The sequence below is a fragment of the Magnolia sinica genome, chromosome 1, assembly GCF_029962835.1.
Source record: "Magnolia sinica isolate HGM2019 chromosome 1, MsV1, whole genome shotgun sequence".
Classification (NCBI taxonomy): Eukaryota; Viridiplantae; Streptophyta; class Magnoliopsida; order Magnoliales; family Magnoliaceae; genus Magnolia; species Magnolia sinica.
In genome coordinates this window covers 113,003,503-113,031,228 of record NC_080573.1, presented here as the reverse complement: position 1 = coordinate 113,031,228, position 27,726 = coordinate 113,003,503, and the positions used below count along the sequence as shown (strand labels likewise).

The following is a 27,726-nucleotide window of genomic DNA, read 5'->3' as shown; positions in this document are numbered from 1 at the left end:
AATAGCCCTATATGATGAAATTTGATGCAAAATAAACACGAGTGGACTAAACCCTAAACATGCAATGCAATCCACTATGAAAAACCTAAGCTCTGATACCAAATTTGATGCAGGACATGAAAATTAGATATGATGTGCAAGATTTCAGGCTTTAGATCATAATAATTTAGAAACAATCACAATAATTCTACATCCCACGTAAAGTCAATCATTCAACAAGGGGAATCTACGAGGGTCTAAGCCTACATATGTTAGGGCTGAATCAATTAAAAATTATAGACCAAACAATGCTCAAAAGATAGTAGATTGAATGCGAAGGATTATTTCCCAATCCAAGGGATTCTCACGTTTTAATTTGGGAAAACCTAGGGTTTCAAAAGTGGAATAGAACTTGGGGATTTGAGATAATGTAGGGTTAGGGTTATGGAAACAAGGTGAATGAGGAGTGAAATAAAGACGAGAGGGAACCTGTGATCAGCCACACATGTGGACAGCAAACCGACCTGACACATGTGCGTGGATGGCGGCCCGCATGTGTGCGGGGCTCGTGAATCTGGAATCGGCCAGCTAAGGCTTGGTTGGCCAGGGATGGGCCAACTTATTTCCAAATTTCAGGCCAAATGGATGATCAGTTTGAACACGGTGTTCCGCCGAAGTTTCAGCCCTCCTGCAGGGCCAAATTATGAAAATCTGCTCTAGGGGGAAGATTAGCTGCAAACGTGGGTAAATTTGATGAGGGGACGGTTGTAGGAGATGAGGAATATGGAGGGTAGGAGATGAGGGCAATTTAGGATGGGTGTGGCTTCGCATCACGGTATTTAGTCCTTCGAAGAAGGGATGGTTTCGCACCCAATTAGGTTCTCACAACTCAGAGAATTAGAGAAACAAGAAAACGCAGAATTTTATTAATCATCTTCAATGAAAAAAAAAGACTACAAGGGGTGCCTATTTATAATAAAATCCTATACCCCAAAACTCGCACCATGTACTCACCCTATTACTTGGAGACGAAGTAATAAAAAATAACAACTAATTGAAGAAATCTAAACCGTCCATGATATTCCTAATAACAATAATAAGTAAAACTCAAAGTACTAGATTGTTTAAAATAGTGGGTCACGATCATGAGAACACATGGTGGGATTCACATGACGATCGGGTCCACTCTAATGAACCAAAATGCAGTCCTCTAACTAGGAGGCCCTCCCTGGACATCGTCATCGATCCTGATTGATGGTGGGGCCCTCCTCCTCCTCGAGTACCTGCGTTTGGGGGGGGGGGGGGGGCGGGATGTCCCCATCAGATTTGCAGTTAATATTATTTGGCTAGAAACTCAAGTTGCTTAAATGTCAAGAAGCCCACACAGGTCCTAAAACAATGGATGGTCTAATCTGTTGTTTTTTGTACAGGTGGGCCTATTTGATGGTTGATCTGTCTAATTTTTTGCTACGGGCTGTAGGTCCACTTGATCCGCAGCTGGGATGTCCTACACATGTTGATGCAGTTCAGCGGTAGGTATGGGGATATCAATATGAGTCATTGCCCATGTGACATCCAGGCCATTCATTGGGTGGGCCCGATGGTGTATGTGACTATTCGGTCATTAGGTGGTCCTGATGTATTTGAAAAGTTGATGCTTAAAATTGACCAGTAATGCACCTTCAACATACACATTTAGCACAAGGTTAGACCTATTTTTGGGCCATAGAACATGAAGGATGGGATGCATATAATGAACTGCATTGATCCATGGGCGTGTGAGAGTAGGATTTGAGATCCTACTCTTTCGCCTAGCCATAGAAGGGCACTTTATTTTTGGCATAATGGGTGGTGGCCAAGAATACCATGGGTACTTAGGGGACACATTGAAAAGCAGTAATATGCAGTGTTCGAAGTATTGGCATCGCTACAAGTTTCGCCGGCCACGGATATGGAAACAATATCGATATTGCCGATAATATCGCTGATAACTAAAAATGCAAGAAAACATGGGGAAACCGGTAGAATTTACAGCGAAACTTCAGGAGATGTTAAAAGACTCATATTTGCATATTTAGGAATAAAAAATTTACAAAAAGAATGAATACATAATAAGTTTCCATTTAATGGGGGGCTTAAAAGCATGTGTTGTCATAAGAAACAGTTTAACCATCCCATCCATCCCATCTAACAATCTAATCATCCATGCAACCTTCCATCCAAACATCCATCGATATTGCAGAATATCGATAACTCATGATATTTTGACAAGAAATCATTGACAATTGAAAATGAAACAAAAGATTGTGGTCTTGATATCGGGCATGTTGTGATAACGATAATGTGTTGAGGTATTATCAAAATTAGTAATGACAAATTGAAAATTGCTTACAACAATGTGCTCATAAAAAAAATTTAAATATAATTTTTTTAATAAACAAACTTTTCGTGATATCTCTACATTGGCGATATTATTGAAATATCGCTGATACACTTGTGATACATGCGTCATCTCAAATTTACACAGTAAAAAATATTGGCGATATCGATACATTGGCAATACAAGTGATGCCTGGAATTTACATAATTGAAAAAATTGGCGATATCGATATGTTGGCAATACTTAGCGATACATTATTGATGCCTGGAATTTCTAATACTACCGGTGTTATCGGTATCGCCAAGCTGGAGATAATGATAATATTGGAGATATTTCGATAATATTGGAGATAATTCAAACAATGGTAGTATTATCATAACTGCTTTGACAGATTGACTTTGTCCATTGAATGTGCAAGATTAGGCTACTTTTCTTTAACTGGTCCATTCTCTACTGAAACTCTTCTAGTCCAATTGAATGGTTAAGATCATTAAATTGGGTCTCATTCTCTCAAAACCTAATCTCCTCGCAAAGAGGTCTGCAACACGAGGCTGATGTGCTGCTTCATGGTTTTACAAGAAAGAAAAAAAGGAAAAAAAAGTAAAAATAGAAAGAAGAAGAAGAAGAAAAGAAGACATGTTGCTATTATAAGTAGGGTACACGTTGTTATTATGTTTGTCTAGCAAACATGTTCTTTTTCGCTTGAACAATTTTCAATAAGCAGATTCCAAATAATTGTTTATTGTGAATTATTTCTTCCTGGAAGCAACCCTAATAATTGATAATGAGTGCCCTGACCAAACACATTTAACACTTGAGTGCTTTTGAGAATAACATTTGCCCAAAGCCACTTTTTTAAGCAACCCCAAATAGGCTCTTGACAATTAAGATTAACCAAACACATTAGTTAAATTTCATGAACTTGAGAATTAAAAAATTGCCAAATTTATGTATTGGGTGCCATACAAAGATTCCAAACAGCTCCCTATTAAAAAAATAAAAAATAAAATTATAGAGTTACAAGTAAGTATTCTTTTAGTTATAAGTTGTAGTTTGTGCCATTCTTTTATATTTCATGGGCATGTAGAGAAAAGCTGAATGAGGCCAAGAAAGTCAATTCTATTTCCAATGCATGTTCTGATCAAGTGCCATGTTTGCAGAAGCTTTCAAAGGTAAGATGCATGAGCCTCAAATGGAGGCACCAAAGCCTTTTGCATCAGTCAACAAGGGCGAGCCATTCAATTTCGTCCGTGTTTTATGTGGTAAGTTCTGTAATGACTGTTACTGTTATGTATGCATGAAAAAAATTGATCAAGATGGATTGAAGTTGTCGGTTTGAAACCCTTCAACAATGCACTATGTACTTGCTTGGTAGCCTGGCAATCAAGCTGGTGGGTCCCTGGTGCAATTCGAGCTTAAGATAGGGTATGTTAGTGTGTTAGGGTTCTGTTTTTTAAATCTAAAATAGCCAATTAAATAGAAGGACCCAATTATGAAGATTGTGGCGGGTGTCATAGGAATAGAAAATTGAATTGCATTGAATCAATTTGTTTAGATGTTCTAGAGGGGAAACATTATATTTGGTTTCTGATTGTAAATTGGATTCTTCAACTTGCTGGGCCCAGTTCAACTCGATCAAACGCACTGATTTGATTGAGTTTTTGAATCACCTTGACTGGGTTAAACTCATTGATACAGTCCAGTTTTGAATCACCTCTTGACAATGTTATCTTACAACTGAAAGTCCTACTTATGCTTAAAATTATTTATCTTCTAAGGATGAATAAATGTACAGAACTGTTTAGTTCTGCATGTTACTTTTACGTGCTTCTGATCTCACAATTTTGGATTATGCAGAGGGTTTTGTGGCAGGTGGTGCTGCTGGTGTTGTAGTAGAAACAGCTCTATACCCAATTGACACGATAAAGACTCGGCTGCAGGCAGGTTAACTATATTAAAGCCTTTATAGGTGTCTTTCTGTTGTTTGATATTTACATTCCCAAAGGTCTAGAATTAGCTATAGAAACACATTATCCAGTATTATTTGTCATTTGATGTTTAAAATAGGTGAGATTTAACTCAAAAAAAAAAAAGTGCTGTTTTCGTTGAAGAAAAAAACTAAAATAGCAAGTACTGTTGGTAGGAGGTAAATATGCATGTCGGTTGTTATTGGTACTGGATTCTAGTTGCATTCGGTGGGAGCAGAAGGAGCTGATTTGTGTGCGAGTTGGATGTGTCATTTCTTGTAACAAGCACAAAGTGATCTGCCCAATTTTAGAACACTCTGGTTCACTGATGCACTCCATGGGGTATGTGGTTGCAATTTGCTAAATGTTCATGAACTCACTTGAAATAGTAGGGTTAGTCCATCCATATTAAACCAGTTTTATGCTATCGCAAAATTGTCACATGTTTGTGTTTTCATGTTTCCTGTTTTAATTCTGAAACCTTTTAGTAAAATGATTTCGCGTTAAACTTAAATTTCGTGGGATAGGGCATGTGGTTAGAAAGAAAGTTTCTTTAGGCAAAAACCTCAATCCCACATCTAATGCAAACAATTGCAGGTTGGTAAGGTGCATGAACTTCTGAAAGGCATAAGAATAAGGCTCCGATGTTGTTCATATATGTAGGCAGTGGAAAAGATGTAAGAAATAAGTTTAACTATTAAAATCATCAAAGAAAAATAATTTAAATTGCGATGGGATCAAGGACAGGCTACTGGTTTTTACACTCAAAGGTTGGCAAGGCTGAAAGGGCACATGGATGCTGATGAACACTTTTTCTTCCTGGGCTCTTGAACTTTTTTTTTTTAATGGCAAGAGGCTAGGGAAAGAGACAATGAATGACCTTCTCATCCCTCTCTTTGGGGCTGTCAGCAATGTCCATTTGGCGCCCCTCTCAGCACTCTCTTTGGGACTGTCAGTAATGTTCATTTAGAACATTCTGCAAAATACCGGGATGCACTAAACACTCCCATCCACAAATGCACCCCAAAATGTGGATGTAATGATGATGTGTTGGACTTGCCAACGTTGCATTTTATTTTGGGAGGTGGACTCATGCTTCCGTCTAACATTTTGGATATGCCCATCTTGGCCCTTCATTTTTGACTAGAGAGTTGTGCTTGTTAAGTATTTACTTTATCTAAGTATCCAAGTTTATCTTAATATTTTATGCAGGGATGCACTAAACACTCCCATCCACAAATGCACCCCAAAGTGTGGATGTGGTGATGATGTGTTGGGATCATTGTCATTGCATTTTATTTTGGGTGGTGGACGCATGATCCAGCCTAACATTTTACATTTTACATTTTACATTTTACATTCACCCAAACTGGCCCTGGGTTTTTTTTATGAGAAAGATGTTCTTGTTAAGTATTTACTTTATCTAAGTCTCCAATTTTGTCCTAATGTTTTATGTTATTTCTTTAGTAAAACATTTTTGTTTTTGTTTCAATATGAATTCCCTGATTTCAAATTCTCTCTCTCTCTCTCTCTCTCTCTCTCTTATTTAATGAAAAGGAAACCACTCCATTAAATAAAAGAAGGTACACAGAATTGCTTAGCCATGTGGCCATTAGTGTTGGCAGGGGCCCCATAGTTTGTAGTTATGATCACCCAGTTGGAGCTGTTGTCTCCATAGTCCAATAAGTTCATTATATGGGCCATCTGATTAGTCCTATTGGCCAAACGGATCGACTGGTCCATTAGATGGGCAATCTGATTGGTTCAGTGAGTCCCAACTCCCAAGGATCAATTGGATGCCCCTAATTGGTGATTATTGATCAGCCAGCATGTGGGGTTCACTGCAGAACCTGCTTTGGTATGTATGGTGGATGGGTATCCTGGATGCATCAATGGTGGATTAGTTTCTTTAACATTTGCTTGAATGCAACAAAGCATGTTGTGATTCTGATGTCCCTGTCCACTGCTATCGAAGTTTGCTCGGATATGATAAATTTTTTTATTGCATTTATAACAATGTTGTGGTTAGCTGTTCATTGGGTACTCCATTTCAGGCAGCTCGTGGTGGAGGACAAATTCTTTGGAAGGGCCTGTATTCTGGACTGGCTGGAAATCTGGCTGGCGTCTTACCGTGAGTACGCCATTGAATGAGTTGGAAACAAGGCTTCTCTCATCTTGAATTCATGTCTGAGCCTGCCTTTAGATTGAGGAGTGTTACTGAGTTTTACTCTGTTTAGTCTGTTGTATTATTGTATTTATCTTGTTCTTCTCTACATCTCTTAGCTGTCTGTATTTCACTGTAAGTTTTAGGACAGAAATACTCGACTCGTTCAGCCATCAATTGTTTCAGTTGTGTATGGATTGACTAGTTGTATTTGTCGTATGGGTTGAACCTATGAACCATAGGTTGGATAAGGATGGTAAAAATTGGTTTTTTAAATTCTTATAATAATGTGTATTTGGTTTCTTTTTTAATGTAATCTGCATTATCTTTTTCCTTTCCTTTTGATGAAAAAGTAAAAATAAACAAACTCAAGCTGCATTTAATTAGTTCCCTGTTGATATGGTACCAAAAGTATGCAAAGGAAGTAGAATAGTAAGGGACAAGTGGAAATGATGGATTGTTAATTCACCATTGCCTGCTGCATTCCTTTGACATCTTTATACCAATTTCATGGGCTCTTGATGCATGCTGGACCTAGGGGTCCCATAGAAAACATGTAAAGGGATAGGAGAGGGACTGCATGATGATGGTGACATCTTTTTATTGACGTGCTCATTGGAAAGTGTGCATGCCATGCATGAGTCTTAAGTGGTTAATTATTGTCATCAGTCAAGGTTACAACTTGCTTCAAGTGTGATACAACATCATCAATTGAGCAAGATATATGAGCAGAAGATGGTCATGGTATGGTATAGTAGTAGTAACCTGTGTTAGGGTGGTGAAGGGACTCGTGGTAGGGGCCCGCATGACTCAAGCTAGGTTAATCATTTTTGGTTTGCATATTAGGAAAGATCTAGAAATTTCTTTATTGGAATATCCTAAGAATAGTCCAAGTGGGTTTCTTTATTTATGGTCGACATAAATAAAGACCTAAAAGACCTTTAATTGTTAACTTGGAGCTTTGCTAAGCACACACCCATGTGCAATAAAGCTCATGTACATGCCACACACGTGGCAGCATGGCACAATGGGTCTGAGATCCAATGCCTCCATCAGAAAGGAAACTCTATAATGATGCCCTGGCCCAAGAATCACGTTGAGCCACTGGTCAGTTGGTCCACAGCTTGCAAAACAAATGCAACGCTCTGAAAAACTTGGCTGAAGTTTTCTTACCTGCACCTGTTTCAAATATTGGGGCTCACATGCTGACCCCACTTATTTTTGGCAAAACACATAGAAGGTTGGACCAACCTGATGGATGTATTGGATCTCACACCTGTGCCATTCTGGCACATTTGTGGCATTTACATGAGCTTTATTGCATAGCAAAGCTCGTTGGCTTGCGATGCAGTCATATTGTATAGTTTGTTTTGGGGTAGATAGTTAGGAAGTCTTAGTTTGATAATAAGTTGAATTGGGAGTGTTTTAGAATTACAAAGTTGTGCTTACGGGCCTCATGGTACTACTTTAGAACTTATTTCTCTCTCTGTCTCTCTCTCTCTCTCTCTCTCTCTCTCTCTCTCTTTTTAATACGTCTGGAGATGTGATTCCTTCTTGTTTACATTTATTATCAATTAAAGTCTGTTTGTTGGGTTTTCTACTTGCTTGACAGTTGATGTTTCATACATTGACAGGGCTTCCGCGATATTTATTGGTGTATATGAACCTACAAAACAAAAATTGCTAAAGATCTTCCCAGAAAACCTTAGTGCTTTCGCTCATTTGGTAAGATCTCAACCATTTTTATCTATCAATTAGACCATAAATTGCATATGATCCTTCTATCTTTTGTACTCTCATGGAAGACATCATTTTTTTTTTTTTTTCCTGTGCACTTCCATTTTTAACTTCCTTTTATCCTATCTTGCCATAACATTTGCATATGCATATCCTGCAAGTAGGATGCAGTCATGGCACGAAATATGGTATGCAAGAAAAGATAAGTTATATACTATTGACCGTTACATATCTCTAAACAATGAAAAATAGTCTGGTTATTACAATTTACACAAGTGGAATGTGTCAACCAAGGGGTCACACTCTCAAAACGTTGATCCCATTTAATCATGTACCACACTTAGATTGTTTATTTTAGGAATGAAATTATTTTCCTTCATTATCCCATCCAATCATGTACTATACTTAGGTTGTCCATTTTAGGAATAGAATTATTCTCCTTCATTATCCCTTAAATCAGGGATTGTAATCACCCAAAATTATAGGTCATATACCATGTATAGCATTCTACAATCTATTTAAGAGGATGAAATCTCACAATGAGATCATGAATTGGATCAAAACTTGATTTTAAGATCTCAACATTTTAGATTTCTATAGAAATATCATGGTATCAGAGCCATGGTGCTCTCTTTGAAGTTCGTGTGATTTTCTTTGTGATCGGAGACTTCTCATCTTCAATTTATAGACTTCCTTGTCTTTCCCATCAATTTTTTGTTTGCTGCAATACAAGAAAGTTTCAGCATCTCTCAGTTCGTACAAAACGAGTCTGCGATCTTCCAAGCAACGTTAGAAATTACTCTCAGTTCATGACAACCTGATTAGTCAGAACATTCATAAGATTTTTAGCAATTTTTGCGCAACAGAGATCCAATCCATTCTTGGTTGTCAATCATAGAAATGGAGAAGTTTGAGGTATTTTTGGTTCAATTTATTGGAAAAAATTATACCTCTTGGGCTTTTCAATTCCAAGTATACCTTGGAAGGCAATGAATTATGGGGGCATGTCTCCGGATCTGATCTACTGCCTACAGAGGATGAGAAAAAGATATCCTCCTGATATACTTAGGATGCGAAAATCAAATCCTGGATTCTTGGATCAGTAGATCCTCAATTCATTCTGCATTTCAAACACTATAAAACCGCTAATGACACGTGGGAAAATTTAGAAAAGGTATATCATCAAGGACATTTGGCATGTCAATTCCAATTAGAATTCGAAATTGCTCAATATCATCAAGGAACTTTGTCCATTCAAGAATATCCTATGAACTATTCAACTTATTTTGTCCACTGTTTGATTGTCCCCGCCTCTTCGTATTGTGTTGTGTTCTGCATGCTGAGGACTAACGTTGAACTTTGCTTATATTTGGACAGTTTGATTGTCCCTGCCTCTTAAATGGACTTCTTTTTTCTTTTTCTCATTTTGGTTCTGGTTTGCAGGATGTTGGTATTATACTTCTTTGTTGGATTTCCTCGTTTTTGTAATATGTTTCAGAATTGCAGACTGCAGGTGCTATTGGAGGTGCCGCTTCTTCTCTTGTTCGTGTCCCGACAGAGGTACACAAGTTTACTTTTAGTAGCAAATTCCCAAATTGCTTTTATTAGCTCTTGATCCTATAGTGCTTTCCAGGTAGTCAAACAAAGGATGCAGACTGGGCAATTTGCTTCTGCTCCTAATGCTGTCCGCCTTATCATTGCTGACCAGGGCTTTAAAGGTCTTTATGCGGTATGTATTAGTTTCTCATTTTAAAATTAACAATGGATGCCTGCACGCCTTGATTGCAACATACAGATGTTGGATTTTTATTTTACTTATTTTAATGGAGTGCACAGGTTGGTTCACCTAGGGATTCAATATTACCATATACTGGATTGATTGGATGAAACCCAGAATGAAAATGAGGCGGAAAGAGTCCTGGACACTCCATGTTTTGTGGAGATGTTTGGCACATCCTGCAAAATGGCGATGATGGCTGTTTTAATTGCCTCTGTCCACTAAAGTCATTCAAAATATGAATGAGATAATAATGGATTGGATCTGTTATCATCAATTTTGTATTCAAAGCAGTGGACGAACAGATCAGCCAGCATTCCCAATGACATTCCAGACTGCGGCTAGCCCATCATCATGTCTTTCTTATGTATGTGGATGCTGTTACTTCTTGCATGTTGTGAGGTATCTTAGTGGAGGTAGAGTGGTCCTGACCTTTGTCTCTGAGATTGTAGGGATATAAATCCTTTCTATTGCGGGATTTGCCATTCGATGCCATCCAGTTTTGTATTTACGAGCAACTTCGGATAGGGTATAAGCTAGCGGTAAGCTTATTTTTGTTATTTTGTATTTTTGCATAAACACATGTTAATGCATGCCTTGGCAGGTTTTATTTTGTTGAATTGGTAGATTATGCCCTCAATCATGAACATTAGAAAATTGCGCAACTTGATTTCAAAAAGCTTATACATGCAATCCATTATAATTCTGTACATTATCTTTGACTTTGTACACATGATGGGTGACCTCTCTGTCTCTCTCTCTCTCTCTCTCTCTCTCTCTCTCTCTCTCTCTCTCTCTTCCTTCATATGCTTGAAGTTTGAGGTACAATGATATTAAACAATATTTGAGGTACATAGTAACCAGTAGGTTTATTTGTCATCCAATGTTCTTAAATCTTTTTATTTTTTTGTTTTTTTATTTTTATTTATTTTTAATTTTAAATTTACTGAATTTTATTAAAGAGGCACAAAAGATACAACCCCAAACAGACCACTAACAAAACACAACCCAAAACACCTCCTTTACAACCTCATTACAGCCCAAACAATAGAAGCTAAAGACTCAACTTTCAATGTTCTTAATCTTTCGTGCGCAGTTTACTGAAAGTAGCATGGGATCTCTGTCAAGATTTACATGTGATCTCATATTCTTGAAATGAAATGGGTCCTGCCTCCTTGACTGTAAGAATTAGTTTCAGACTGTAGTGCACATCTTTTACTGCAGTGGCAATCAAAGAGAACGTGGGTACTGCTGTTGAACGCATAACTGGATGGTTCTCTGTGTGGCCTTGTTGATCATGGATTTGATCCCAGCTTACCAGCCCAATAAAACACAGAAGAAAAAGGAAAAGATAAGAATGCTGCTAATCAAGAAAAGATTATGCCAAACAATACAAATTATGAAGAGGAGAAGATATCATAGGCTGTTTCGGGAACCACAATAAAATCCTAGATGGGGTTTGGTTCCTTGAAGTGCCAAGTGCAATCATTGACTATGGTAGGCCCTGTTTGATAGGTCTTCACGTGAGATGGATACAAAGGGGTTTCTTAGTTTTATTTTTATTATTTTGGCCATTCATACATCCAGGGCTAAGCTCTTAATTAAGGTGCACACTAATCGGCAAAAGTAGTGGATTTGGCTAAGTCTTAATTCTCTAATACTGGAGTCAAATTAGATAAATTTCTGTGAACAATTGTGCATAACATTTTTGAACAGTAATACATATTTTCTGAAAAAGCAATTTAAATAAATCAAAATAAAGTACTGGTGTCATGTGGTTTATGTGAAACATAATTATTAATTAATCAGTAAATTGCACAAATGAGATGATATCTTTTGACAGATTTTCTCTTGGATTAGGAGGTCTTGGTAAAAAAAAGAAAAAGAAGAGAAAAAAAGAGAAAAAAAACGTGCACACACACAGAGAGAGAGAGAGAGAGAGGAAGGGGAGTCTGGTCCTTAGGGTTGTCAACAGGTCAGGCCTGGGGTTGGCTTCGGCCCAGATTTCTAACCGTTCGGGCCGGGCCTATTTAAAATGTTGATTTTTCCAGGCCCAAGCCCTGCCCATTGACACCGCCACTGGTCGTTATTCAGATTCAAGGTTAGTTTTAATAAGTGGAATGCATGGTTTTTTTTTTTTTTTTTAATTATTTAAATTAAGTGTTCACTCAGTGGCTGCGCAGGATTTGTATGGTAACTAATTGAAGTACTGAGTTCACCTAATACCACCTATGTTCATCCTTTTACAACTTCTCTAATTGTTTAAATGGATTCAAGGTTCTCTTGACTCTTAGGATGTGCTCTTGTAATGGTATTCATAAAAACTCAGATCATTTATCTGCAAGAAAGAAAACCAAAATATCATTTGTTGGTATTTTGACATTTTTATATATGTGGGTCATGTCAAACTGGACATTAATCAGACCTTTTGTCTTATCATGTCTTATCCAATAATTTACACATACTGATAAATAACTGTCAGGCATGGAAATAATTTTCCCATAACAACCATAATTTCTAACTATGCCGAATCACTTTCACAACTTAGCATCAGTGGTCCTTGTGACCTAGTTGCTTCGCGGACCTTGGTTGTAGGAACCCTCTATCTAGGTGCCACATTGACGCTGCACTTCGTTCCCCTACTAGTGACTTAGGGTTGCGAGTAGTGACAGATATGTCATGCATCTTAACTGTGATGGTGAGCACTGAGTAGAAGGTTTTATGAAAGCTGTGGATGTAGAGTTGTATTGACAGTTGGTAATTTTTGTCCTATGATACTCCTTTTAGCGGATTGATGCTCAAAATGTGGGAATGTGATCTAATTTGTTACTCTTTTGGTCCATGTACAATATGCTCCATTTCCTTTGTTTTGTCGTTATGTACCATGTAACAATGGCTTAAACTGCAAGTTTCATGAAATTGGCTCAAGGATACTCCCATTATCAATAAAAAATAACCTGATAAGTAATATTTTTTTGGTTTTCATTTGAGCTTTTCTGCATACAGCTGGAGAGGTATCTCATTTTATTCTGATACGAGATAATTGGAAATTGTGTTTCTTGTTTATTTTAGAATGAGTTCTATCTGCAGTTGCAGACTAGAAAAACTTAACTGTGCAATGATTGGTCAAGCAACCATGGAGGCCCCTTCTCAGGGTTAATTTTGGGAGCTGGAAATGACTGGAGGGGTGCCTGACCAATCATCACCTGAGTAGGTGACTTTTTCCTAGTCAATGATTGAGCATGGCATTCCTCTCTTAGTTGCATCGACATTCTACCAAGGTGCCACTTCATCTTCGAACTTGCACTTTAGACTCACACTACCATTCCTACTTCCTAGGATTCTACATGTGCTAAAATTTTGAGCCAGATGTTTCCTCACCACTGGACCCCAACTCCTTCCCACGACCCTTCATGCTGTGTGCTTAGTTCCTTCTACTTAGATACCCTAGGAGTCTCTCTTTTATCAGCACTTGGAACAGATTATGCTACAAGTGATGGTTTTGTTTTGTTTTGTGTTTACAGAATCTGACTCTGTTCTGATTGTTGATTACTCGAATACTTCATCACACTGGAAAATTTCTTTGATAATAAAGAGAAATTGGTAAAAAAGTTGGGTTTGAGCCTATAGCTTAATGGTAGACATTGTGCATTCAACATTGAGGTCTCAGGTTCAATAGCAGCTTAACAGTAAATAATAAAAACAGAAAAAGAAAAAAAAGAAAAAGATTAAACAGTCCATCATACAGAAATAGGTACATGCTATACCATGGTTTGATGTATCGTCCGAAACTGGTACATATCGCTCATGAATGATATAGCTCTACTGGCCCATATTGGCCCGAAACAGCCTGATACAGGGGCAATATGACCCTGTATTGGTGGTGACTGATACGGTACCTGGAAATGATTTTGGGAAGAAATGCATGGTACAAAACCAGTGGAATGAGTGATTTCACTAGAAGGTTCAACTTTTTGTCCCCTTTTTCAATCTTACTTCCAAAGAAACAAATGGTGGTTTGACATTATAGTCTCCATGGAAACATTAATATTTTATCACATTTCAACCCTTCCTCTTTTGCTTTACAAAAGAATTACCGTGTTCTCAATATTTTCAATCTGAGTGATGTGTATTTTTCATTGTAATGGTATTTGATGGATGTTTGGCTTTATTATTGTATCTTTTCTTTTTCTTTCTATATCATGTACATAGACTAAGAAGAAAAGTTCTTGTGCCGCAAAACGATGTGCAGATAATGGTTACTTCTCTTTCATCTGCAGGCAAAGAGGGATTTAAATGATCCTGAGAATGCTATAATTGGTGCCTTTGCTGGTAAGTTGGCATGCCTACTTCCAATTTACGTAATTCTGGACTTTGCAGTTACTTCTTGCTGCCATACAATAAAATTGGTTTGGAATCCTTATAATTTTTTCTTGGTTAGCTTTGAAAACTTTGCTTGCATTTGCAACTTATTCTGAGAATATATCCTATCTAGTGGAAGTCTACCAAGATGAGACTGAAGTTGCGAAAGCTTACTCATAGTTGATCACATTGTTAGTGCATTGATTTGTGCATCTTGTTTGTCTATCATGTGAGTCCGTATGTCATGTAGTCGGTTGAGCCCTTGGAAGCTGAAGACCAAAGACAAGAGTACATGAGCATCAATGAGCAAATAACAGGTAAATGAGGTGCCTTGGTGACCCAAACCCTTGACCCGAAACAACCTCTTAAACCTCTAGATGATCATGGCATAATAGGTAAACTTTGTTGATAATTCCTTAGTCTTAGGAGCTTAATTGGAACATGATAAGGCTAGAACAGGTGCAAAGCTGTTGTGAAATCGTATGCCTAAAACAATAGTTTTCGAGTGGTATTCGATCCCATCGACAGCCTGTCAATGGGACTCGATCCAATCGAACGCTCACTCGATCAAATCGAAGAATGAGTCCTACAACCATCAAAGAAATTCCTGGATTTTCTCAATAGGATTGATGCACTATTCGATCGGAGCCGTTAACTAGCCATTTTATAATTGTTGCAAATTGGTTTATTATAAAAGGGCATTCGGTTCTTGGGCTCCACACACTCGCTTTTCTCTTTTATAGTCTCAGAAAAGACCTTTTACAAAAAAGTGCTCTTAAATAAGATTCTTAACATAAAGACACTTAATAAATTAAAAGTTGTTCCTAACTCCTTAATCTCAACATAAATATAAGCTATACAAAAAATAACGAAGCATGTAAATAATCTAAACAACTAAACTATTTCATGGCCCATGGGGGTCCACGATCAAGATGTTCAATGATGATGATCCAACGGTCTGATCATCGTGTCCATCAAGCTCCTATATGCAGCCCACGCGTATCTTCCTAGTGTGGGGTCTTCAACATGGCTAGGAATGTGAATTGGGCCAAGTGGGCCTCATGTAATGGTCGTCTAACCATAAGGAGATTGGTGCAGTCTTCCTTTGGTATGGTGCTCGAATGTTGACATAGGGATTAACGTGATAAGGTCGATCATCGTCTTCCTCAGGGGATAATTACTCTGAATCCACGGAGCTTCTCTGGACTCCTCACAAAGATTCCTCGAATCCACGGGGAAAAATAGAAAATAGAAATAAATTCTAATAAATTTGAAAATAAATTGATTGATGATAAAAACGAATTTACAATCCTTTAAATAGTGATATCAAACCTAGGAAGAAGTTTCAAAATCAAACTCCAACTCAAACTCCCAAAAAAATGTGACTTGCTATAAATAGTAAACATACTATTTATAGACGATCATGATTTCTACTAGATTTCATGGTTTTCGGCCAAAAATAGTAAGTGTCCAATTTGGCCTAACCATGTTATTCTCCTAATTTTTCTAAGCCCTTTTCATGTTGGGCATGACTCCTAAAGCTCAAAGGATCAAGAGTTTTGATGAAACTAAAACTTATTATAAATATTAAAAACGAAATTAAAATAGACTTTCGACTGTCGATCTGATGCAATCTCGCAAATCCGGCATGGGCAACTTGGTGTAGCAGGGTTGGTTGGCTAAAGTAGCTTCTCCTACCCCGAAATCATTATGGTACGTCGAAAAACTCATTCCGGTTTGCGAGATACGACTGTTTTAAGGTTCTGACGGTCCGGATCACTTCTGCCTCCGATCGGGCCTTCTTTAGTCTATCTTGGCCATGAAAGTATCCGCGATCCTCTTTACATCAGTCCCCTCCACTTCAAAAGAACTCGTCTTCGAGTTCTTGTCTTGCTTCAGTTCATGATACTCAATCAGGTCCGCGACGTTGGAAGTAGTAGAGATCTCCATGTCATTCGGAAGATCAACAACGTAAACGTTGTCATTGATCTTTTGAAGGATCGATACCGATCCAATCTTCTTATTCTTCAACTTGTTGTAGGTCCTAGTCGGAAATCTCTCCTTGCATAAAAGAACCATAACATGGTCGTCTGCCTCGAACACCTTTTGTTACTGATACTTGTCGGCTTGCTCCTTATACTTGTTGTCCGAGGCATGCAACTTGGATTGCACATCCACATGAATGCCCACATTCGGTCCGCCATATGTTTTGCTGCAATAACCATATCCGGGAGCTTGGGCAAAGGGACCAAGTCAAGTGTGTGGCGACGCACTCGACCATAAACAATCTGGAATGGGGACTTCCATGTTTAGCGGTTCATCATGTTGTTGAATGCAAATTCTGTTTGAGATGAGGCTGAATTCCACTACTTCGGTTTGTCACTTCAAATACATCAAAGGAGGTTTCCCAACTTGCGATTCACAACTTCAGTCTGCCCATCGGTCTGTGAATGGTAGGTACTACTAAACTGAAGTTGTGTACCGAACTGATTCCAAAAAGTCCGCTAAAAGTGGCTAATGAACTTCGTGTCACGGTTAAAAGTAATAGTCTTGGGAACCCCGCATAGCCGCATGACCTCTCTGAAGAATAGATTTGGCACGTGTGTTGCATCGAGAGTCTTCTTATATGGGATAAAGTGCGGAATTTTTTATAAATGATCTACCACTACGAATACCGAATCCATGCCGTGCTGTGTTCGTTGGAGACCAAGCATGAAGTTCATAGATAAGTCCTCTCAAGGACCGTTAGGCACATGTAATGGGGTGTAGAGGCTCGTATTCTGAGACTGCCTCTTGGAGGTCTGACAAACATGACTGTGCTGCACTGCTTTACCCATGTCACGTACCAATTGCGGCTAATAATACTGCTCTTCCACAAGAGCCAGGTCTTGTCTCGCCTATGGTGTCCACCAAATTCACCTCGATGTAGCTCTTTAATAATCTGCTCCCTCAAAGAACTTTGGAGATGCATGGACGATTTCCTTTGAAGAGGAAACTATCTTGTATATGTAGGTCACTGGGATGACCCTCTTAGCATCTCATCTATGCATCCTTGAAGTCTTTGTCCTCGGCATACAACTCCTTGAGACAGTTGAAGCCGACCACCTCATTGCTCATTGTAACAAGTAGTGATGCACGACAACTAAGTGCATTAACCACCCCGTTCTGCCGCCCTGACTTGTGCTTTAGAACGAATATGAATTCCTGCAGAAATGCAACCTATCTAGCATGCACACAATTCACGTTAACCTAACTATTAATTAACCGTAAGGCTTGATGGTTAGTGTAGAGAACAGACTCTCTAAATCAGATAATGCCGCCAATGTCTCAGCGCTTGAACAACTGCATACAACTCAAACTCATATGTCGATCACTTCTTTCGGGCTTCGCCGAGCTTCTCGTTGTAGAAGGCTACCGGCCCGCCTTCATGTGATAAGACTCCAATTCTGATATATGAGGCATCTCACTCAATCTCAAACAGTTTGTCAAAACTGGAAAGAACCAAGATCGGTGTTGTGGACAATCGATGCTTGATTTCAGCAAAGCTCTTGTCAGCCTCATCGGTCCACTGAAAGTCCCATTTTTAATGCAATTTGTAATATGTATGACTATCGTGCTGAAATTCTGCACGAATCGACGATATAAGGTCGCCAACCCGTGGAAACTCCTCATTTCATGTATGTTTGTCGGGATCGGCCATTCCTTGATGGCTCACACATTTTCATTATCCACATGGATGCTTATGGATGTCACAACAAATCCTAAGAACAAGAGGCCGTTCGTTAAAAAAAACTGCACTTCTTCAAGTTAAGGTACAACTTGTTAACTTGCAGGACCTGTAGCACTTGCCTGAGATGTTTCATGTGCTCCGTCTCATCCTGACTATATATCAGGGATGTCATCAAAATATACTACCACCAATCGGACAATGAACGGCTTTAACACTTGATTCATCAGACGCATAAAAATGCTTGCTGCGTTCGATAGACCGAAGGGCATGACCATCCTCTCATACAACCGTTCGTTGGTCTTGAATGCCATTTTCCACTCATCACTGGGCTAGATACGAATTTGATGGTACTCTCTCATCAGATCTAGTTTAGAGAACACCTTGACACCTTCTAGCATATCGAGCATGTTGTCCAAACGCGGTATTAGGAACAATATTTAATGGTAATCTTGTTAATTGCTCGATTATCGACACACATGTACCAACTCCCATCTTTCTTAGGCATTAACAACACTGGCATATAAACATGAGCTCATGCTCTCTCTCAAAAGACCCTTATGGATCAAATCCTCTACCTGCCCCTGAAGTACCTCACACTCTTTCGGATTCGTTTGATGTTGAGGGTGGTTGGGCAAGCTAGCCCCAGGGATGAAGTCTATATGATGTTGGATATCCCACATAGGGGGCAATCCATCGGGTAACTCTTCGGGTTAGATTTCCTTGAATTCGTTTAGCAATGGCCTTAAACTTGGGGGAATTTTTAAGGACTCTGATTTCTCGCCCTTTACCACTACGGCACATACCTCGCCGGTGTCCTTGGATTCTTCCATGAAATCCCGAATGCTCAGTAGAGAACTCCCCTCCACCTTAAAAGCTTCAGGGTGGTTCTCTGGTGCCATAGGGGCAAGGACCATCTTTTGACTGTCCTTGATGAAGATGTAAAGATTGTCTCGTCCTTAGTGGGTTGCATCATGGTCCGACTGCCATGGTCGACCGAATAATATATGGCATGCATTTATGTCGACCATGTCACAAAGTACTTGATCCTTGTAATTTTTACCAATTGAAAACGAGACATTGCATTGTTTAGTACATTGGTTCGTTTACCTTTTTTTATCTAGCTAATCATGTAAGGGGAATGATGCTTTGTCATAAGTAGCTGCAACTTGTTTACCATCACTTTCAAGACGATGTTCTCGCTATTGCCATTGTCTATGATTACATCATAAACCTTGCCATTGACGGTACACCACGTATGGAATATATTGTACCGCTGTGAGTGCATCTCCTTTCGTGGAGTGTACAATAATCGCTTCATGACCAAGGATTCGCCATGATCCTCGGCTAACCATTCTTCGTCACCAGCTCCTTCCTCAGTAGTTGTTTATCTTGATCAAATCTAGGGCATTCTTCCATTGTATCACCTTCATTGCCCCTTTCGTTAATGTGAAAGTGGGCTATGGGGCATTGAGGGCAGGTGTTTGATAAGTCGCTCGGTTGGCTACAACGATAACAAACCGACCATAAGGATTTAGAATCCTACTCGGACTTGCTATTGTGCATGATGCCTAGATGGACTGCTCCTCATGTCACGGTTTGCGATTGCAGGAGGTTGAGGATGTCCTCCTACCGGTTCCTTTCCTCGTGCCAGTGGTGAATCCTGTGTGGGACCCGTCATGAGGGGCTGAGTCGAAGGATAGGTCCGAGTAGAGACTCTTGCAAGCTGTGTTTCCGCCCTACCTACCAATTGAACTGCTCATCCATGGTCCCGATCGAGTGCATCTGAACTCGGTCCTGAATTGTCGATCGTAACCCACCTATAAACTGTGCTACCTTCTGCGATGCGGTTTCTGACAAGTCATTCCGCGTTGCCAACCGCTAGAATTCTTTGGTGTAATCTGTAACGGTTGATTCCCCTATTGGAAATTTTAGTATTGCTGGAACAATACCTACTCGATAGTCACTAGGGAGGAACTGTGATTGAAGAAAGCGTCTCATCCGTGGCCATGATCGGATGAACGCCTTGTTCTGTCGGGCACATGAGAGTTGTAATTGCTCCCACCATGCAGAAGCACCGGATTTTAATTTGAATGCTACTAATTTCACCTTGGTTTCAGGTTGTTTTTAGGAATGAAAATCAATCTATCCAAGTTTGAATTCTTTGGTATCAACCTTGATTCCAAGGTTTGCTCATTTTTGGCCGAATCATTCCGATGCAAGGTATGTATGCTTCCCACTATCTATTTGGGTTTGCCTAGAGGTGGGCATGTAGGACGATCCGGCGGATCCGACCCGACTCGGTACCGTTCCGAACAGAACTGACGGCATAGATTGGCCTGATTGAGTCTGTCCATCCAGATTCGATCGTTTTTCGGATCAGGTTCAGATAGTAGTGTATCCGAACAGAACCGATCCAAAAATCCGGACCGAAAGGGTCCGAACCGACCCAACCCGACCCGACCTGAACCGGGGATGTAAATATCCCTGTATCTTTGGCTTTTCGTTTGGCACAAAAAAAACCCGCCAAACATACACTTAGCCCCCAACTCTCTCTTTATCTCTCTTTATATTTGTCTCTCTCATTATATCTGTCTCTCCCTTTCTGTTGAAGATGAAGGTGAGTAGAAGACTAGTTAGATATGCGGTAGATCAAATACCTCTCTTTCTGTCGTTAGATTTTGGAGATATCTCTGTTGGAGAGATATACACTGGAGATACGATGGATAGCTGTGGACGGAAGAGAGAGAGAAAATGACTGATAGCAGACATTGATTGAAGAAGGTCGGCGTACAGCTGTTTACAGGCATCGTCTTGACAGCCAGACCCAAAGACGGAAGCAGATTGGCTAGTGTAACGTTAGCAAGTTCTGTGGCTCTAATCACGAGGTATGTGTTATATCCAAACTGTCCATCCATTTGGCAATATCATATTAAGGGTTGGGACAAAAATAAAACAGATCTAACCATTAAGTGGACCACACTACGGAAAGCAACGGGGTATAGAACGTCTACCATTGAAACCCTTTATGGGTTCACAGAAGTTTTGGATCAACATGAAATTTGTTTTTCCACTTCATTCAGGTCTTTGTGACCTTAAGAACAGATTGGATGGAAAAGAAACATTATGGTGGCCCTACAAATTGTTTAATGGTGAAAATCATCATCTGCGCTGCAATTTATGGTGTGGTCCAGATGATCTTTGGATCTGATTCATTTTTTTGGATAATGCTCTAAAATGATCTCTAAAAATAGATGAACGGTGTTGATATAGTAAATAGGTCACTGTGGGGCCATGTAACGTGGATCTCCTTTGAACCATTTGTACAACTCGGAGCTCGAGGAGCGTTAGTGCTCGTCTTCGCACGACACGTGCCTAGATCAGCTAGCTAGCTGGTGCTAGCTGTACTTGGAGGGAGACGGATCGGCTACTCCCCCCCGTGGCTGATGGTCGGTGCTCTGTGGGCCCCACCATGATGTACGTGTTTCATCCATTCCGTTCATCCATTTTTACATATCATTTTAATGGCTTGATATAAAAAGTATAGGGATATAAGTCTTACGTGGGCCACACCACAGCAAAACAATAATGAATGGATATTCACCAATAAAATCCTCCAAAGGCCCACTGTACTGTTTATTTGAAATCCAATCGGTTGATTTGGTCATAAAGACCCAGATGAAGGGAAAAAATAAATATAAGCTTGATCCAAAACTTTTATTGCCCCCAAAATGTTTTTAATGGTCAAAATTCATTCAACACTGTTTCCTATAATGTGGTCCACTTAAGATTGAGATATACTTCATTTTTTTTTTCATATCATAAAATGATATATAAAAATAGATGGACGGCATGGATGATACACATACATCATGGTGGGCCCCACAGAACACCGACTACTAGCCACTTGGGAGTTACCATTTACAAAGCTTCTTCAAGAAGCTATCTCTATTGTGTAAAGCTTCTTCGAGAAGCTATCTGCGGTGTAAAGCTTCTTCAAGAAGCTATCTCTAGTGTAAAGCTTCTTTAATAAGCTAACTGTCCGTTTTTTTCCTACTGAGTAAATTATGTGGGGCCCATTTTGAACTTTTTTTGGTTTATCCACACTGTCCATCAGTTTTGATCCGAACCTTACTCAATCCGATCCAACTCGGTTTTGCTGACCGAGTCGAAGTCGGATTGATTCAGGCCACTACGAGTTCGGATCTGTTTGAGTTAAATGACCCGGATCCGGTCCCAAATCGGATCGAGTTCGGGTCGGGACCTACAAATTTCGAACCTGGTCGAGTTGGACCAAATCCGATCCAACTCGGTCCGATGCTCAGCTCTAGGTTTGCCCCTCTACATAGGTAAGCCTCCCATTGCCCTTTGGGACAAAATCATTGAGAGAATGGAGTGGAAACTCTTTTCTTGGAAACTGAATCTGCTGTCATTAGGAGGTAGACTAAGTCTTATAAATGGTTCCCTATCTAATTTGCCGGTATATTTCCTATCGCTTTTCAGATACCTGAAATCAGCGATTGCTAAAATAGATAAATTCAGAAGAAATTTCCTATGGCTAGGTTTCAAGTACTGGGAAATTTCTGCTATTGAACTGGAAAGAGATTTTCTGTTCATATGAGAGTTGGGGGGACCTTTTGCTGTTTAATGAAGCTCTTTTTCCTGCATTTTTCTTCTGCTTTGCTTGTGTTTTCTTCCCTTTCTTTTGCAATAATAGTATCATCTTTCCAAAAAAAAAAAAAAAACCTGAAAACCTATATTGGCCGCATAATGGACCATTATGGGGCTGTTACAGCCTTTATGGGGGTTGTAACGGCTGTTACGGGTCATTTTTTCCATAACATGTAACTGTTGCCACTGTTACCTTTACGTAACGGCCTTTACAGCACACCATGGTTGGGGCTTAGGGTGTATATTATGAAGAGTGAGATGTTAGGCATTGGCATCAAGTAGCATCTCTTGCTGGAAAGTGGGGTGGACTGCCTGAGGTTACTTCTTTTTGTTGGTTGGCAGATACTACTACGGTGCTTACAAGTGATTACCTTTGGATGAGGAATATGATTATCCCAAAATGTTGTGCATTATGTGCTTTTGGGATGCAGATTGTGGATCATTTATTTATGCATTGCATCTTCACTAGAGTTGTTTGGAAAAGATTTCTTGATCTTCTTCTTCTTTTTTTCTTTTTTCTTTTTTCTTATTTATTTATTTATTTATTTTAAATAAAATTTGCTGGGTAATGCCTCTGATTGGTTTCTTCTTCTTAGCGTAGCATGTGTGGGGTAGGCTATAAAGGGAGAAATCTGTGGAGACTTCTCAATTCTCATGCATTTGTGATCGATTTGGGTTGAGTGGAATGATAGATGCTTTCGCAATTGCCATCTATGTCCTGATGAGGTGTTCAAGAATGCTAAATTGGATGTGATTGTGTGGGCTTTAATTCTCAATCAGTTTGTGAGCTGTCTTGCTGTATCTTTTGATTCTTGTTGGTCAAGCTTTTGCAAATTTGGGGCATTGATCCCTCATCTTCACCTTCTTTTCTTTCAATGGAATCTGCATTACCTCTGAAAAAATTGTAGGCGACATGCAAGTTGCACCATTCTATGAAATGATAAGTTCATGTTTCTACGAAAGCACTTTCCTTTTAGCAAGTTTTCCCTTTGATGTTTCTTATTCTCTTTTCTATCCTTTCAAGGGTGAAAGTGTCTTCTGTATTGGATCTTTATGTTCAGCAGCTTGACCGGACCAAGCCTCCACAACTTCAAAATTTCCTTTGCTGGATGGCCTGCTCTCCTCGGTTGGAGTAGGGTCAATTCCTTCCCTTAGAACCATGCTTCAGAGTTTCCTACCTCATATGGGTCTGCAGTCTATTCTTTTGACGTATCATCCTAATATACCATATCTAACTGAATGAGATTTCTTGTAACCTATTCCTTTTTTTTTTTTCCTCCTCTCGGGTTAACAATAAGAGGTTAATTACATGAGTTTCAAACTCTAATTTTATCTTGCCTCGTTTATGGTTCACATTGTCAAGTAAAGAATGAATAGCGGTGGCAGTAGGCAGGGCTAGGGTTGGCTCTGGTCCTAATCAGGCTAAAATTGACCCTGGTCCTGGTCCTGGCCCTGGCACAGCCTTTGCCCTAAATGTGCCTAAAAGCCCCCAACCCTGCTCCTAATCAGGCTGAAAGGGCCTTGTCCCTGTAGGCTGGGCGTGGGCTGGGAGAATAAAAAGGTAGTTACCAAATGTGTGTATAGTACCTACACATTGTGCCAAAAAATTGAGGTATTGCAGCACTACAATCTCCTTATTCTGCTTGCACTAATCGGAGCAACTACTATCTGCAGGTGCAATAACTGGAGCCATAACTACTCCTCTCGATGTAATTAAGACAAGATTAATGGTTCAGGTACTGCCAATCTGTTTCTGTTTCTTCACAGAACACATTCATGTGAGGATGGATACAAAATTGATGCAATTTCCTCGACCTACTTTCCAGGGTTCAGCAAACCAGTACAAAGGGATCATCGATTGTGTTCAGACCATTGTAAAGGAGGAAGGACCTCCTGCCCTCTTAAAGGTTTGATCATTCTATCTTGTGTTTTCTTCCTTGCGATATACTGAACGTCTTTTGATCTTAGGCACTTGCGATAGTCGCAATCTTGCATGCTTGATGGAATAGTCACATTTTTTCAAATAAGATGTCCTTGTCATTTTGGGTTAGAAAACTCAAGCCGCGTTGAGAAGCCTCCTTGGTTCTCAGTAGCAGGACGAAAACTGATAGAAGTGCATCAAAATTTCTCTGTGAATCTCTAGAGACAGGTCTTTTCTTTTGTGCTTTTGTTTTTAGTCCCAATAATCTCCTATCCAAGGTGCCGTGCTACTGATTCAAGGCCTCTTTTCCTTCCCATGTTCACGTCTCCAAATCCTCCTTTAATGTCTTTTTAAATTATTATTTTTTGAATATCATGTACATCTTTTCAATAATTTTGGATTGTAGATAATTGCAGAAAGTTCTATGTTTTATTAATACAGCCAATAAATAACCTAATTTTCTCTACTCTCTTAATTTTAGAGCATATTTTAGCCTTTTATGTCATATATGGAAGTCACTACATTGGCATTCTGTGGAACAGCCATTGTGTTAAATGGCTGTTAGTCACATTTCATGGGCTTGCTGGCTTGCTTCATTGAGTGTGCTTTGAAATGGGGTTTCCACACTCTCCGAACTCAAATCTATTTGGAAGAGCAAGTGGGTCCCATTCAAATAGTGTAAAATGCACATTTTTTTTATATCTCTTTCTAAACTGCGCTTTATATTTTCAATAATTATCTTATGCAGTTCTCGTTGATTGTAATCGACCTGTCGTTTGTAATCAACCTATGTAATAAATTATTAGATAGAGATTGCGTGTAATCAACCTGTGTAATGATCTATTACATTGCACCCTGGGAGTAACATGCTCTCATTGCTGGTCCCCAGCCCAGATAAAGGAGGGTTGCGTCAGGTTGGCAGCCAGCATCAAACTTATGCCATAACTTCAAACATGAATCTATAGCCAATCCCAATTAGTTGGGACTTGGGATTAAGGCTTAAATGGTTAATGATGATGATGATATCTTATACAGAAGTTCCATAGCTGCTCCTGCTTCCTGAATCCCCCCCTCATTTTAATTTTAATTTAATTTTTTTCAAATTGCTGTTACAGGGCATAGGGCCAAGAGTACTATGGATTGGTATTGGTGGATCGATTTTCTTTGGTGTTCTGGAGAGGACAAAGATGTTACTTTCACAGAGGCGCAGCAGGGTCCAAAATTCACAACCTCCTAAACGGGAGTGATTATGGCCATAGTTGTCAAAATCCTATGATTTACGGTTTACAATTTGAGTTCAATATTAAGTAAAACAATTTAAATCCCATCTTGAATCCCTTCTTAGATGAATCTTACGATTCTATGATTTTGGAAGAAATGAAACAAATTCCTCTATATGCTGCTTTTGCAGTGTAAGGGCCAAAATATACATGATCCTCCATCTCAGGGCATGCAAGGTATCCTTGGGTTTTCAGTTTTACGATTGGGCCATATTTCCGTTCAGGACTGCTTGTACCGTGAGAACAATCGTGGATGGCCTATGTACCAAAAATCTCAGACTAGAAAGTTTTAGCCATCCAAGCTTTCTTTTTTTCTTCCCTCGTTCTGTATAATTGAATTTGGTTTATTTATTTCTTTCCTGAATTCTATTTCCAGGTCACTGTTGGAAGTTTAGGAGTGTCCCATTGAGAAATTTCTTGGCCATGGTCCATCCATTGGGGCACGCATAGCAATGGTCTGGATCACCTAATTGTTCAGCCCACATTATAAATTAAGGACCCCAAGAATCCACAGGCAATGGTCTGGATCATCTAATTGAACTGTTTATCTGGTGGCCACCAGAATCCACAGGCAATAGCCCAAAAATGACAAATAGACTTATCTTAGTGTAACATCAATGGTTCCAAAATGGGAGGTTTACCAGCCGCACGGACTGTCCTCATGCATCTATATAGCAGGCCTGGAACGTGTAGGACATCCAAGCTGCTGTGTAGATGATCTGGTAAAGGAAATCAAGTTGGTAATGATCAATTGGACAATACAGGCAGACCATTCTTTCTGTAAATGTTTGGGCGATCTGATATTTTACTGGGCAGATTTTTTCATCACATCATGATACATGGTTGGATCGCCTTGGCCATGCAGATGCCAGGTTTGCACGTGTGGCTGTGTGGAGCAAGGGTTTTCATAGGAAGCATCCCCCTGTATCAGTGCTATTTACCGGGACTGGTTTCCACTTGGCGGATTGCATCTTAGATGATTGGAACCATTCGTGTTCTATTTACTACCATAAAGATGCTATGGCCTTATAATCATGCTTCATTGATGATCCTGACCATTGACTCTTGGATTTGAACATGATCCTTTCAAAATTTATTATGTATTAGAGACCATGGTTTAGCGAGATAATTTTTAATCCTTACAAAAAAGAAACATGATCTGTCCTTGCTGATGTGAAATGGTGAAACAACTTACATGACGAGGATGATCATGACCCAAACAGGCTCACAATTTTCACCAGCGACCACCAGATGTGAAAATAGGCAGAATTCGTCCTTGAAAAAGTATTGCACAAGATTCTTTTTTTGAGCACATCCACAGTTAGCATAACACCAAGAAAGTCATGCTCCCACATCTCTCTCCATTAAAGAAAAAAGAAAAAGAAAAAGAAAAGATTTGAGAATAGAATCATGAGGGCATTTCACATTTTGAATTTTCAAGAATCCTTTTAAAAATGTGAGGCATGCACACGAACATTTACCAAAACAACTATATCAGAAGATCTAGATTGAAACTCCTTGCCTCCATAATGCAGGGGCATTCTCACACCGGGCTCGAGTCGGGGTGTCTGTGGGATGCAAGGGCACACATGGGGTGGGTGGGGCCCATGAGGGAGGTCTCCTGGGGGTGATTAATATGCATTTCACACTGGACTCAAGTGGGGTAGCCTGTGGGATGCGGGGATACACTCGGGGTGGGCAGCCCATGTGAGGCGGTACCCATGTGATTTGGGGCCCACGAGGGGGGTTCGGCCGAGGTCC

General features: G+C 39.6%; 1 protein-coding gene across 3 annotated transcripts in view; it reads left to right on the top strand.

The window, feature by feature from the left end:
- Positions 1–26,080, top strand: part of LOC131254362 (S-adenosylmethionine carrier 1, chloroplastic/mitochondrial) — a 36,930-nt gene extending 10,850 nt beyond the window's left edge. For 2 of the 3 annotated variants that reach the window (XM_058255353.1, XM_058255357.1), the window contains exons 3-13: positions 3,520–3,621; positions 4,217–4,303; positions 6,385–6,457; positions 8,125–8,215; positions 9,734–9,787; positions 9,861–9,956; positions 10,457–10,546; positions 14,285–14,336; positions 24,439–24,500; positions 24,591–24,671; positions 25,801–26,080. In XM_058255353.1, coding sequence (XP_058111336.1) covers positions 3,520–3,621; positions 4,217–4,303; positions 6,385–6,457; positions 8,125–8,215; positions 9,734–9,787; positions 9,861–9,956; positions 10,457–10,546; positions 14,285–14,336; positions 24,439–24,500; positions 24,591–24,671; positions 25,801–25,932 — 920 coding nt within the window. In that variant the 3' untranslated portion in view covers positions 25,933–26,080. The remainder of the gene's footprint in view (positions 1–3,519; positions 3,622–4,216; positions 4,304–6,384; positions 6,458–8,124; positions 8,216–9,733; positions 9,788–9,860; positions 9,957–10,456; positions 10,547–14,284; positions 14,337–24,438; positions 24,501–24,590; positions 24,672–25,800) is intronic. The other variant, XM_058255360.1, reaches the window with a different exon arrangement.
- Positions 26,081–27,726: the final 1,646 nt, after the last annotated feature.